The sequence below is a fragment of the Urocampus carinirostris genome, chromosome 17, assembly GCF_059441175.1.
Source record: "Urocampus carinirostris isolate Australia breed hairy pipefish chromosome 17, RoL_Ucar_1.0, whole genome shotgun sequence".
Classification (NCBI taxonomy): domain Eukaryota; kingdom Metazoa; phylum Chordata; class Actinopteri; order Syngnathiformes; family Syngnathidae; genus Urocampus; species Urocampus carinirostris.
Window position 1 is genome coordinate 19689576 of NC_142365.1, and position 15144 is coordinate 19704719.

The following is a 15144-nucleotide window of genomic DNA, read 5'->3' on the forward strand; positions in this document are numbered from 1 at the left end:
ATGTCTGTGTTCTTTTGCTCATATACATATCTTCCTTTTGTTAACTAGTCTCAGATATGGCTTTTTCTTAGCCATTCAGCACCTCTGAGTCACCTATTCACTGTAGATGTTGACATTGGAGTGTTTCTGCTACTATTTAAGTTGAGTACCTGTAAGGCGTTTATTTCTGAAACTAAAGACTCTAATGTACTTGTCCTTTGGGTGGTTCTGCAGCCTACTTTTCTTTCGACTCTGGGTATAGCAAGTTTGCGCCGCTCTCTGACGGGAGTAATACACACTGTTGGAGGAGATCTTCAGTTTTTGAGCAATTTCTCGCATGGAAAAACCTTAGTTTCTTAGATAATAATAGACAATACAATAATAGACTGTCATATGTCACATGAAAGTTGTCTTTAACTGGCCATTCAGTCACAAATGTGACACTCCAGCCATGCATAAGAGAGCAGATAAATCTGCTTGTTGATTCTTATTCTGGCAAACATCACTCAATATTATGTTTTTCGTCAGACTAATTGACTTTTAACAAGTAAGTATTACTTTTACAGCAGAGGGATACAGGTGCCAGTTCCCCAAGCACCAAGCTCCCCACTCACCCAGTGTGGCCTCCCGAGTCAACGGCACCCTGAAACATCCGAGGTTAGCCTGCAGTGCCCAAGTCGCCCCCAAAACCAGGAACCGGATGAAGAAATCGGCAAAGCGACGACACCAGGTATGTACAAATAAATGTAGCGGATGGCCACAAATGTGTTTCGTCAAATTTAGATTTTTCGTTTTTCTTGTGCTGACGTTTCAGTGCACGGCCGTTCATCAGCAGCCAATTCAAACTCTCCATTGAACCAAAGAGTTCGCGTTAAAAAAAAGGCTTCCAAGGGTTCGGTGTACAGGCGAGAAATACAAGGAGGTAAGGTTTTTTTTTTAATCTCAACCGGTCTGATGGAATTTTTATTACTTTACTCAAAGTTTGGATGTAATAACAAAGGCAATGCTGTGATATTAAAGTTGCCAAACTATTTGATGTTGCGGTATTAAAAACAGCACATCTGGGGTTTTTTTACATTTTCAAGCAATCCTTTTTTTCTACCTTTTTTACCTCCTTTATTTCTATGTTCCTTCCCTCCGTCTTTCCTCCCTACCGTTTCACTCTCCTTCATTTCTTCTTTCCTTTACTCCCCCCTTCCTTCTTCCCTTCCTTCCTTCTCTCCCTCCACCCTTCTCTTTCCTTCCCTTCTTTCTACCTTCTTTCCTTCCTTCCATCTTCCCTTTCTTTATTTTTTTCTATTTCTTTCTTAATATCGTTTTCCCTCTTTCTTTCTTCCTCCCTTCTTTTTTCTTCCCTTTCTTTCTTCCTTCTTTTCCCTTATTTTCTTCCTTTCCCTTTTTTGCTTTCTCTTCTTTCCCCTTCCTTCCTTATCTTTATTTCCTTTACCCTACTTCTTTCCCTTCCTTCCTTCTTCTTTTTCCCCCCTTTCTATATTTCGCCCTTATTTCTTATTTTCCCTTCATTTGTTCCTTCCTTTCTTCCCCTCCCTCCTTCCTTTCTCTTGCTCCACCCTTTCCATCCTCTCCATTGCCTTTCTTTCCTCCTTCCATCCTGTCCTTCCCCTCCTTCCTTCTTTACTCTTTCCCTCTCTTCCTACGTTCCTTTTTGTTTCTTCCTTCAAGCAGCAACAATCGTAAAACAAAAACCTTGTCATAATATTTAGCATTTTAAAAGTGTATACCGTATTTTCCTCTTCAGACCTACCTCCTCCGCCAGAGCCACCCCCAGAAGAGGAGCACCCGCTGGGGCGTCTCCGGTGCAAGGAGGAGAGTAACACGACAAACGGTTCGCTATCTTCCTTGGAGAGGTGCGAATACAACAGCCAGGAACGCAAAAGTTCAAGACAAAGACACACTGAAAGTAAGACGTACTCTTGAGTGCCAGTGGCGTTGTGCTTTATTCTTACATACGGCATCCTTGCACAAATATTCCCCTGCTAAGTTCGCTGGAGCTCCACAACACGTGTCTCACCCTTAATATTTGTGCACTTATATCCAAATCTACATCGACTCTATCTCAGTTTTGTTTCAACATGAAAACATACAAGGTGTTATTTCTCTTTTACACAGCACGGAATGTAAACTTAACAATGTCTGTTTTTTCTTGGAAAAACCTAAACCAGGTGAAAAATAATAATTGACAAAGCCAGTAAGAAACATCCATCTATCCATTATCTGCACCGCTTATCCTCAGTAGGGTCGCGGGGGTGCCGGAGCCCATCCCAGCTGTCTTCGGGCAGTGGGCACGGGACACCCTGAACTGGTTGCCAGCCAGTCGCAGGGCACCCAGAGACAGACAACTCACTTGCTCATTCATACCTAGGGACAATTTAGATTGGCCAATTAACCTGACATGTGGGAGGAAACCAGAGTGCCCGGAGGAAACCCACACAATCACGGGGAGAACATGCAAACTCCACACAGAAAGGTTCGATCTCTGATCTGCGCCGCACACACGCTAACCACTGCGTCGCCGTGCTGCCCCAGTAAGAAACAATAAAATAAAACAATGTAATTAGGGATCAGCAAGTTCAAATATTTTTTTAGGAATGCACGATAACAGTTTTCTCACCACACAGGATATAATGTACTATATTATACAAGATATTGATAAAAACACTAAAAATACATGACAAATTAATGATGAATGAATAAATTGCATTTATGTCATACATTTAGGTATTGTGTGGTCTATTTATGTTAGTTTATTTTTATGGCACATATTTTTAGGTAGATTAGGGTCTCAAACTTGTGGCCCACGGACCATTTGCAGGATGATTGTTTGAGGTTCCTGCTTTAATATGAAATTTTAAAGGAAATGCAGACTATTTTTAATGATTCGTTGATTAATTGAATCTCATATTAACCCTTGTATTTTGGGGTTGTTTTTTTTTTAGTTTAAGACTTTTTAAAATTTATTTTTTGTAGAAAATGTAATTCATTACATTGCTGAGAATTGTATTTATTTATTACTGATTAATTTATCCTCTTACTAATTTCAATACTGTCTACTTAATTTTTACAACTTATTTTGTGTAGGAATAAAAGATACAGTGATCCCTCGCTCTAAGGGGTTCATTAAATTGCATTGTGCATTGTGTTCTGCATTGTGATTGGGTTAACTGTCCCGACGATAGTAGTTATTGGTCATGTCAAGTCAAGTCATTTATTTTTGTATAGCCCTTAATCACAAAGAGTCTCAAAGGGCTGCACAGGTTATTGCACAGACTAGTAATTCAGACTATTATCACACCATCCCCTGATCTGGAACCAACATAAGGGCAAGGAAAAACTCAAAAACCTCAATATGAGAAAAATGAAGAAACCTTGAGAAAAAAATAAAATGTTTAGAGTGTACAGTACTTTTATTTGATAAACCAATACTTGGGCCTGTTACTTTATTTAATTGTATGATAAATATAAAAAATAAAGGTTTATCGCTGCATATTTTGCTTATGACTGGTGTGTTTTGTAACTCCGGCAATAAATGACTGATTAACGTATTTGAGAACAGTAGAATGTTTTCATCATGGTATTAAATATCCCTATGATTCCACATTTTGTGTTGAGCAGCTGCAAATGGCAAGGAGGTGATGCTCTACGGTGGTAAAGCGGTTTACGTTTCCAGGAATCAGATGTCCAGTAACTGCTCCACCACAGGAAGCTCCTCTTCTCGGGCCTCGATAGACTCTCGAGGGATCAATGCAGCCAGGAAGAGCAATGAGGTAGGATACGTTGATGTCTCTTTAATAATTGAAGCCTCCCAGGTTGTGGACCACAAAAAGTGCTTATGCTGCGTAGGAATACCGTATTTTCCCAACGATAATGCACACCTAAACTGCAGAACTTGGCCAGGAATTTAAAGTGTGCCTTATAATCCAGTGCGCCTTATATACCACAAAATACGGTGTATCGGATTGGAAAAGCATACAGTATTTATAAGCGTTCGGTACTTCACGACATACTTGTGCAATGATTTAACATTGATCAATCGATAAAATTCGCTCACCAAGATGGCAAAACATTGTGTGCAATGGAAAACGAACCCGGGTTGCGCCTGTGAGTTCGCCAACAGTTAACCAGTAGTCCACCAGTTTTTTTAATACATATGATTTATGAAAAGGGATTTGATTTTATCTCATTATCACACCATTTTTACTCACATTGCCAGAAACGTTTTTTTGCATAGTACATTCTGATTGGTTAAACAATCTCTTCACTCCTTCACCTGTGCGTCTATAACCACTTGGTTTAATATGTACATGTATATGTATGTAATAAGGCTTGTATTGTATTTTGTTGAAAGACTTTCTGTTTTGTCCTCATTGAGAACATTTGGATGAGGAGCAAAGTAATGATCGCAGTGCAACAGTATCAATGTGATCCAAGTACTTGGTGAGTTGGGGAAGGGACTAAAAAAAATAACTCTCAAAGCGCTTTACACTTACCTATTTACACACTCACACACCGAAAGTGGCGACCTGCATATCAGGGCAATAGGAGTTGCGTGTCTGCCCAAAGACACTTTGACATTTTACCTGCCGGGAATCAAACCTGTGACCTCTCGGTCTTGAGATTAGCGCTCTGCCTCCTGAGCCACTGCCGCCCTAGAAGGTGTGCCTGTCAGTCATAAATCTGGTATAAACTGATGGGATAACAGTGAGCTGGGCAAAAGAGAAGGGTGCATTACAGTGGGACCTCGCGCTTGGACGTTCGCGGCTTCAGATCTTCGCGGTCTGTAAAAGTAAAAAAAAAAAATCTTTTTTTTTTTTTTTTTTTTTTTTTTTGAAGGGGCGTCGCTACTTCGCAGATTTTCACTTTTTGTGGGTGTTTTTGGTCCCTATTAACTGGGTCTAAAAAATATATATATGTATATATATATATATATATATTTTTTATTTTTTTTTGAAGGGGGGGCGCCACTACTCCGCGGATTTTCACTTATCGCGGGTGGTTTTGGTCCCCATTAACCGCGATAACTGAGGTCCCACTGTATCTGCGTAGAGTAAATCAAGGAAATAAATGGAGAAGCAAAATATCGATCCCAGGATTATAGCATCAATCGTCTCTAAATACTTGCTTAGTATCGATAATATCGATTTGTTTTTATCGATCCACCCACACCCTTATATTTATGTTTCTTGTTTTGTTTGTGCCTTGAAGACGACTCATCTTTAAGTTAATTAGTATTCTAGATAACTTATTCAACTCCGGTTTATATACTTTGACGAAAATGTTTTTAATGATTTAATGCCTTACAATTTCCTACTAAATTTATGACGTCACTAATTCTAGTGCAGCTTACAGTGAGCTTTTCTTCTTGTGTTTAAGTAAATTAGTGGTGTTACCACAGTAACGGAACCCTTTTTAAAAGTCCTCACTGCGCTGCACTTGGTGTTTGCCTCTGTCGTTTCTAGCCTTTGGTCAGAATAGGTAGATCCATCGGTTTGCTCTATCAATCTTTCGTTGCCCTTTCCTTTGTAGCCTAGATGGTAAGGCGCCCGCTTTGAGACTGGGAGGTTCGGGTTCGCGCCCCGGCCGAGTCATTCCTAAGACTTAAAAAGTGGTCGGCGGCGCCCTCTATTGGCTGCGGCTGCATCGGCTCGCTACAACGGGTCAGGTGCAATCGACATTTCGTTCTGTGTACATTGTTACACAGAATGACAATACAAGGAAATTATTATTATTATTATCTGTCAGGAAGGAGGGCCATTCATTGGCTAGGTAGGAGAAGGGGCTAAAAGTCCACCTATCAATCATAAATCAGGTATGGTTTTATAGAATTATAGAGGGCGCTGGGCGACAGAGAGAGGGCGGTGCACGGAGAAGCGACGCTTTGAAGAAATTGGTGGAGGACAAGTACATGCTCAGTATCAAAAATATCAATATTTGGATAGATACGCCCACCTCTAACCATTTGTAGCATCCACTTGTCATTTTCAACACTCTCATGCATGTCCAGTGCTTTGCATTAATTTTGGCCATCAACTCAAGTGAGGCTTTGCTGTGAAAAAAGACAATAGTGCTCCAGCCCACTCCAAAAGGAATGTTTCTCTGTGGGAGTGCTGCTTTTAAAAGCAGCCCCCGCAGGTTTTTGCGCCGCAAGCCGATGCTTTTTACGGACGGGCAAGCCGTGCCTCTTGAATGCAAAGGGCTGTAGGCTTTGCTGTTTGCGAGGTAACTGGCGAGCACAACTTGCCGAATGTAATTTAAATTCTGGCAGCTTTAAGTACTTATTATTTTTTCTTCTTTTTTATGGTGGCACAGTAGAAAATGGCAACCAGCACACTTTTACAACACATGCGTTCTTAATACAAAACACAATAATGACATTTTGTAAACATTGATCACGCCCTTCAACACTAAACAGATAGTACTAGTTTATGTGGTCAGCAGTAGCAAGAGAATCCTATTGATCTAAACCCAGTACTAAGTACAGTGGAACCTCGGTTCTCGACCATAATCCGTTCCAGAACCCTGTTCGAAAACCTATTTGTTCGATCACCGAAATCATTTTTCCCATTAAAAATAATGTAAATCGTTTTAATCCGTTCCAACACCATGAATGTTTACCTTGAATGTTTACTGTAAACATAAAGCTAACCCAGGCTAATCGTACGTTCGCGTTATCGTAATCTTCCGTACGAAAGATTCCCCTAACATGAACGTGTAAAAATTTAAAAAATCAGGTCGTTTACAAGTCATTTAGCACCCGGGTCTCCACAACAAGTGGTGAGCGGTGCATTGGAAAGGGGGCTCGGTTCCAACACCCTCAATGTTGGACTCCGTTCCAACACCCTGAATGTTTAACGTAAACTTAAAGCTAACCCAGGCTAATCGTACGTTCGCGTTATCGTCATCGTATGAATAGGATTTCTTACCTTTGTGTTGGTCAGCAGAAGGCGCTCGCACACCTCCTTCATATTTGGCTATTATTTCTTTCTTAAATGCAATAGTTGTACGCACTACTTTTCTTTTTTCACCTGTAGCAACTTTGCTGCTTGCACTGACTTTCTTCGGAGGCATAATAAGGAGGCTAAAACACCCGTACGCCGCTCAGCCTCGCACGCTAGCGTACGCACTCACGCATTACCGGCGTTCGAACTCCGATTTTTTAACCGAACAGCGAACCAAGAATTTCTCGAAATTTTTGGTCGGATACCGATTTGTTCGAACTGAGAGGTGTTCGAAAACCGAGGTTCCACTGTACTGTGGTACTTACTGGGAGTAGCTTCTTAACCTGAACTTTGTAAGTAGGGATGCATTTTGAATGTAAATATGCTAATCCGTTCCAAGCCAGGATGATAAAAATTTTTTTTAATAAATCATAAAAGAGCACCTGAACACGAAACGACTACATGTTAAATTACATAATCACACAATAAACATAAAACGAGAGGCACATAATGTAAAAACGGATTCAATTACGTCCACTTTTCTCAGCTCTTGACAATCCGTGGGAAATGCGCGAGGCAGACATAGCGATAGCCCGACTTGTCAACACTTTTTCCAGGCTATTCTTTTCCTCAAATTTCTTCAATTTGGGCTGATTGAATGATGGCTGCATCCTCTTGCCCGCTATCTTGCCGGAACTGCCCTTCCTCATCGTCTCTGAACTGTGATGGTTACACGAAGAGCATGCTGGTAGCATCCATGCGCTCTGGGTTGCGAGGCAGATTTTAAGTGAAAGCCAGTTTGTTTACGTTCGGGAAACTCTGGAAGCGGCTAATAGCAGTGTATACTCTACTGTATTTTTGACTCTGCATCCTGAAATGCCTTCTTATCTAGAGGCAATATTTTACTGTTATGGTACTTTGGAACCTGAAACTTTTGTATGTAGAGAAATTTGTAAGTAGAGGTACCACTGTACAGTATTTAAGAGAACAATACTTAAAATAAAAAAGAATGATGTGCTTTATTTATGTTTTTTACAGTGCAATCTTAAACCGCTTTGTTAAACAAATTAAGTTATTAAGTGTACTGTGCTACCTCATGAGCAGATAATTGGTATATAAAAAGTATACAAAAATCTACTGCCACCTATTGATATGGATGACTATTACAGTTTCTCATCTGAATATAGCAAAAATACTGAATAATAGCCTGATTTTTTGGGAAAGATAAAAGGGGGGAAATTTCAGCGGCACACTAGACAAGGTCTCACGGTACACTAGTGTGCCTCGGCCTTAAATAATGAATTTTACATTTAACTTTTAAATGTTTGTGCACACTACTGACAAAGGTGATATAAGATACTCACTCTGGAATTGGATTTCACAACTAGAAGCAAGACCTCTTCCAGCCAATCAAGCATCACAAATCCTGATCATAAACATCCAAAGTACTGAGACATACTCGGCATTCATCTTATCTGAATATTTGTGATTGATTTTGTTTGTTTGTTTTCCAGGAAACGAGATAAAGACACGCGTTTGGAGAAGTTAACCTCTGATGCCTCCATTGTTTACCGTCTCTCCACTGTGGACACTGTGATCACCTAAGATTTATGTCTTTATCGCCGAACAACAAATACGGACTTTTCATTATCTTTGTTTGTTTGTCTCAGATTCTAAGCCATGGAGTTCACCACATGTATTTTTTATTTGTAAATACCCGTGTCTTTATTTGCTCTGTTGCTGGCCTTGGATATATTGTATTTATGGGTAAACGGAAAAACATGAATTGAACAAAACAAAAAACAGAGCATCCCTTCTGAATGTGCCAAACTTTGGGCTTGAACTGTATTATATACTTTTGGGGAGGGGGGAACCATTAACTACTGTTGCACTCATGTTGTGATGGCCAAAAAACAGGAATTGTGAAGCACAAAAGGACGTGCAGGTTGTTGCTCGTTGACAAAAACGGTTTGATTGGGAACTTCCTAAACGCTGTCCAACAGAATGTGCCTGTGTCTTTTAAGACCCGGGCTTCTTACTATGCTGCAGAATGTTTCAAAGAACAGTTTGATTGTAGGCCACCCCTACCAAAATCCTCATTTTGTGTGAGAGACCATTTGCTCGAGTTCTCAAAAGAACAATATCTGTCGACTGATTTTTTTGTACACTTTCCATTTTGTAAATGTACAATAAAATGTATTTGCTGAGGTACGTCTTTTGTCTTTGCTTGTGTATGAAGGGTTATTGCAGATTTGGTGTGGATTAAAAACAACAATAATGCAATTACTGTACCATATTTTACAGACGATAAGACACACCCAAAAACCCCAAATTGGACGGAAATTTGGAAATGCATTATGATGTATTATCATATTTGTGCAATTGTTGGTTGGTAGGGGCACCATTTTCTGTGGTGAGTCTTGGGCAAGTACAGCCTGGTGGGTGTAGGGATTTTTCTAGCTTTAATTTTGAAAATCGTTTGGATTGAAATGCATTATTATTTACTGCAATCGGTAAACAAATTTAACTCTAGGTGTTGCTTGTGCTCCACCATAAATATTTGTTTTGTTCTGAAGAATGCTAGAATTTCCTACACTGATAAAAACAAATTATGTTATTACTTTAAGTTCTTTGAGTTCTGATATGAATTACTAATCCCAAGAAAATGGATTCAATAAACCAGGCCAACTGAAATAGCACAGACATAATTTATTAACACAAAATTAATGATGGGGGGGTAAGGTGGCGGAGATTATGGGAGTTTTACCGCTGAAAATCTGGTAGTTACTAGCATAAAAAGAAAGTTTCCTGTTATAACGCTAGTCAATTTGGGGAGATTCCCTAGTACAGAAAAAATGCTCATTCCCAAGAACATGGTGTTAAATCTGAAACAGTCCTCTTACTGGTTGTTGCCAAGAGATTTGGTCTCGTGCCCCGTATGGTCTCAACGTATGGCACGCGTGCTGAGCTCAAGTTCGCAGATCAGGCCCGCCCGCACGGCTGCGCCACGCGGCCGTCATGCAAGGCAGTAGAAAAGAGAGCGAACTATCGATCAGTTCCTCTTTTAATGTGGACCAGGGATGCTTGGCCAGATAATGCCTCTATGGGCGTGGTCTTAGATATCTGATAATGCCTCTTTTGGCGTGGTCTTAGATATCTGATATTCACAGTATCGGGTCATTGAAGTTGCTAAAGAAGCCAAAGAAGAGAGAAATTTGCGTAATGTTCTGTATAGCCTTGAATGTTTTAATTACATTCAAAACTTCATGTTATCAGATTTAATTATGGTACATTGCGAATTGGTACGTTCGGGAACTGTCCAAAAGGGGGACGCAGTCGTTCCATCCATTCCAAAGTTCTGAGTTACTTGGAAGTCAATTTTGTGCCGGGCTTATTTGCTCTACAGGGGCCCATCCCTCTCCTGGCCAACATATATTTCCACCCAGTCTCGAACACTCGATATTTATCGCCGAGCACAATTGCATAACAGAGTAAGAGTCAAATCCTAACCACCGGGCCCACTAGACTACGTAGGTAAAGTAAATAAATAGAGAAGGAGCTGGGAGAGAAGAAAAATTCAAGAATCAACTGATTTCAAGGGATGAGGTAACCCTAAAAAGGGTGTGGACAGCAGCCATATAAACACCTTACTATGGTAAAGTTTTGGTTTTCCGTACACATTTTAGCGACTTCCTAAACTCTGTCATTGTCAAAGTAGAACAGTTGGATTAAGCGCAAGTAGTTTGGTTATGTCAGAATAACAATATGTATGGAAGTTCATCTGTCTCACACTTCATGTTTTTTTAAATTTGGTGTTCCTTAAAATGATTTATATGAAAAGAAATATCAGGTACATGGAGGAGTTAATATTTTGACTATTAAACCTCACTGTTTTTCGTTGTTTTGACAAGTTTGCACTATTTACATCGTTGTCACAATTGGCCAAAGATGTTACTGTTTTATAACATCACACCCTTTAGGACGGAGTTGCCTTTGTAACCTAGGAGATTTAATAAAAAGAAAGAGCTCCGGGGTTAACCTTTAGAACACATTGGAATTTTGCATCTTGGGGATATTTGCAGTCCTCTCCTGTTCTCCTTGCGTTCAAAATTATTTAATGCCCTCTCTATTTTGTGTGACTAAACTAAAAATGTATCATTTTGGTCCTTTGAAGAGAGCAGTAAAATGTTTCAAGGACTAGTCCTTTGCTCTGTGTCGAAGCCGAGGGTTGACACACCTATGTTGTCATGTTTTTACACCGGTCGAAACTTAGCAGCAACCCAGAGAATGTTATTAAATTGTTTCACAGAAAACCCATTTCAGGGGCAAAAGTGCTAGCACCACATGTTGTATTTCTGTGTACGCCACTGATTTTTTAGTTCATTCCAAATTGGGGTTATGATTTGTTTCTACATTGATTATCTCAAATTATGTAAATAAATAGACTTGTAAATACTGTAACTCAAGATTTGATATTTATTGATACGTGTGGGTTTTGTGGTTTAAAGGGACAATGTGTAATATGGGACCATTAGATATTGCTGTATTTTGTGATGCAACCAAAAACGAGAACTACAAATCAAAAGTTAGAATACAAACAATAGACACACAAAATGACAAAATAGTATCAGTTTCATTCTTAATTTTTTTGCCCACCCTTACACAAGATTTGGGGTTTTGGGGGTCGCGCTTAACAGCAAGATGGCAGACAATAATGTCAGTGTCCTTGAGGTTAGCATCATAATAAGTAAAATAAATACACATTTTTTCGACCTTAGAGTATTTGCATAAAAATCCACATGTATACAATAGTTCATGTGTTGTTTTCTTTTATGAATTAAGATTTATGTTACCCCGAAGAAAAGCTAGATGACACACAATGTCCCTTTAAATGATGAAGTTTTATTCCATAGAGTCTTAAAATGTGTCTGTGATTATTAACACTAACACGCAAGTAACAGCAAAGGATGACAGTTAAGAAAAAAGATTTACACGGCTGACCTTCAACAGAATGACCCCACCCAGCCTTTATCATTTAATTCTTCCCATGTCCTCCTCTGCATTCTCTTCTCCAGGCTATAAATCACAAACTCATTCATTAGGCTGGTGACAGGGCCAAAACGCCCACTTTGCTCTGGAGGTGAAGGCCGGATGGACAGAATGAAGAGGAAAGGAAAAAGGCATAGACAAAAATGGATTTCCGGGTGGCCGAGATTGGAGAGCATCATTTATATATACATTATATATACATTTTAATAGGAGATAATTTATGTCTGTAAATTCTGAGTACATTGCCCAGTGTTTTCCATTAGTCCCTCATAGTCTTAAATTTTCTATCCATCCTTTTTTTGCACACCTTATCCTCACTATGTTAGCAGGGGCTGCTAGATTCCTTTCCAGCTACCTTAGGGCAGTGGGCAGTGAGTAGAGGACATCGTGAACTGGTTTCCAGCCAGTCACAAGGCACACAGGGACAGACAACTCACTCGCTCATTTACACCTAGGGACAATTTGGACTAGCCAATAACCCAAAATCCATGTTTTTTTTTGGTTTGTAGAAGTAAACCCAGGCAGGGAAGAACATGAAAACTCTGCACAGGGAAGCCAGTAGGTGTACTTGAACCCCTGCACCTCCGCATCACAGAGCTGCATACTAACCACCCAGCTGCCGTGCTGCCCTCAAACCTTATAATAGAAAAATAATATTGTTAAATATGTATAAATGTGGAGTTAATCAAAATAACTTTTAGATTTCCTAATATATCTCATCTCATCAGCTGCACCGCTTATCCTCAGTAGGGTCGCGGGGGTGCTGGAGCCCATCCCAGCAATCATCGGGCAGTGGGCAGGGGACACCCTGAACTGGTTGCCAGCCAATCGCAGTTCCTAATATATCAATGATTGCAAAAATTATGTTGTATATTTTTACTAAGTATCTCTGACAGTCAGAAAGAATCTTAGTCAGTCGCACCCCGCTTGCATTTCGTTTTTGCGGTGTATTGCCCGCCCCGCCTGCACTGTGATTAGACGGCTGGGTAAAATGTGAGTCACGTTTCCCTAAATTGATGAACTCTCGGCGACCGTGGCCATGGGCCTTAACTGTAGCTCATAAGTTGTGCGTTACCATAACCTGTAAACCATCGAAGAAGAGCAGGCATGGTATCATAGCAGCTATCACAAAAGCACCGATATTGATATTTAATACAGTTATTCAATAAACTACCCATATGAGCATTGAATTTAATTATATTTAAAACTCATCAGTCATTTTGTCTGTTTATTTGCCGATACGATACATTAAAATAGTACAGCATCAACATCGGAACAACACTAGTTATTTTTAGTCAGATTAGATAACACCGATTTTTTTGCATTAAACTGTCTTGTTGACCATGTTTTATGGGTTGTACTTGTTTGTTGTGCTGTTGCCTTTCATAACTAGTGTATTTATGACTCAATAGTTTACAAGGGCACACATCCGCCATAGATCTAGCTTCTTGATTATGCTTTAAAAGTCTACCAGATCGATGCGTTTGAATTTGAAATGTACACATTTTTCTTCCGGGGAAGCATGCCTCTTGACACCGCAAGACTTTCCACCCACCAGGGTCTTATACAATTCTATAGGAAACACTGGCCTTCCCACGATTTAGTGTTCAGCATAATGAGCAAGGCATACCGTAAATGAGAAATAGCATGTTTTACACTGACTGCATTGGACAGCTTTTTCATCCCGTACAGTAATCCTGGTCTTGTATCTGGGTCACTCGGGTCATGTAAAACCTTGGACGTTAAGTAAAGAAGGGATTTACTGTCTGCTTTGTTTATAAACCGCATTTCACAAGCCCAGTAGGATCAGCTTTTTGAAGTGAGGGGGTTTTAAAGACAAGGGCTGTTCTTTGCCTTTTATTTTTCAGTTTTGTGAGACAATTAGAAGGGAAAATGATTTAATGAGTCGCTTTTTGCAAAAATAGGTCCCGTGCTGTGTTTTTGTTTACAGACGCTCCCCTACTTATGAACATTCGAGTTATGAACAACGGTACATCCGAACATTTTCTTCGGGATGTCAAAAGATATCCGGACATTGCTGTAAGTTAGATTTTGTATTCTGCAACAATTTTACGAGTACAGGACAGTACTGTAGTGCTTTTTTCCGCCGCTACCGGCATGTGGCGCTTTGAGAGCTCACCCAGCATCCACCCGAACAAGAAATCCAGCTTCCTGTTGCCAGTTCGTTTGTAAGCACACTGTACTGTATCTCCAGCACACTAAGAAAATTGATATTTTTATTGTTTAAAATCTCGTGCATCCATTCAATATGGTTGGTGTAAAGTGTAAAGGCCGAGGTAGAGGCGAGCTGTTTCATTTGAAATGAAAGTGGAATAAGGAAGCTTGATGCGGTTGAGAAAATAGTTGGATTGCTTTTTTTCTGCCACTTTCTACCACGGAAGAGGAAGTCGCCTAACCCTTGAAGCCCATCTTCCACAAGTAAGTTAAACTTAACACTATTTTTATAAAGCATATGCTTTTATTAAATGCGTATTTTTAAGTACAAAACAATACAAGTTACTTATACAAGCCTCATACATACTTATGTAAACCTTAAACATACATTCCATACTAAATACAGCACTGAAGCAACTTCAAATTCAACTTAGAACGATCGTCTGGAACGTATCTCATTCGTAAGTAGGGGAGCTTCTCTTTGCATACAAGGCTTTTGCTTGGAGATAGCCTTAAGACTTTGGTAAGTTCTAATGTAGCGTGTTGTTTTGGGGAAGTTCTAGGTCACTTCTTGTTCTAGAAAAATAGTTGGCACCTATTTATCAAATACAACACTGAACTCCATCTCACACTTTCTCACTCTTGCGACACCCATCGCCCTGCTCATGTCATCCAACTGCGCCTTTCTGGGCATACACTGGGGTTTGGCTTTTGGTTGGATGTCAGGTTGGGCTTCTAGGAAGTCTCTCCCACTGGTAGCTCAACTGCTAAGCTCCCTGACTTATGCACATAGGGTTATGGGGTTTACCGTCAACCAAGCCAGTGCAAATTCTAGGGTTAAGAGCTTCATGTTGGAGCCACAGTTAGTGGGTTAATATTGAAGTTAGGTTTAGGGTTTTGGTCAGGATGATACAAACCCTAAGGGTATTGTCTTAGTTTTGGAGCCATGGTTATTGGGATGAAGTTTGAACGATGTTCAGGATTT

The 15144-nt window shown here is 40.0% G+C and overlaps 1 protein-coding gene across 1 annotated transcript in view; it reads left to right on the forward strand.

Annotated features, from left to right (window-relative positions):
* The window catches only part of robo3 (roundabout, axon guidance receptor, homolog 3 (Drosophila)), an 81406-nt gene extending 72260 nt beyond the window's left edge, over window positions 1–9146 (forward strand). Inside the window, exons 23-27 of the mRNA XM_088320792.1 lie at window positions 546–709; window positions 794–901; window positions 1739–1900; window positions 3613–3764; window positions 8450–9146. Of these exons, the coding sequence (XP_088176918.1) occupies window positions 546–709; window positions 794–901; window positions 1739–1900; window positions 3613–3764; window positions 8450–8461 (598 nt within the window). The 3' untranslated portion in view covers window positions 8462–9146. The remainder of the gene's footprint in view (window positions 1–545; window positions 710–793; window positions 902–1738; window positions 1901–3612; window positions 3765–8449) is intronic.
* The last annotated feature ends 5998 nt before the right edge of the window (window positions 9147–15144 follow it).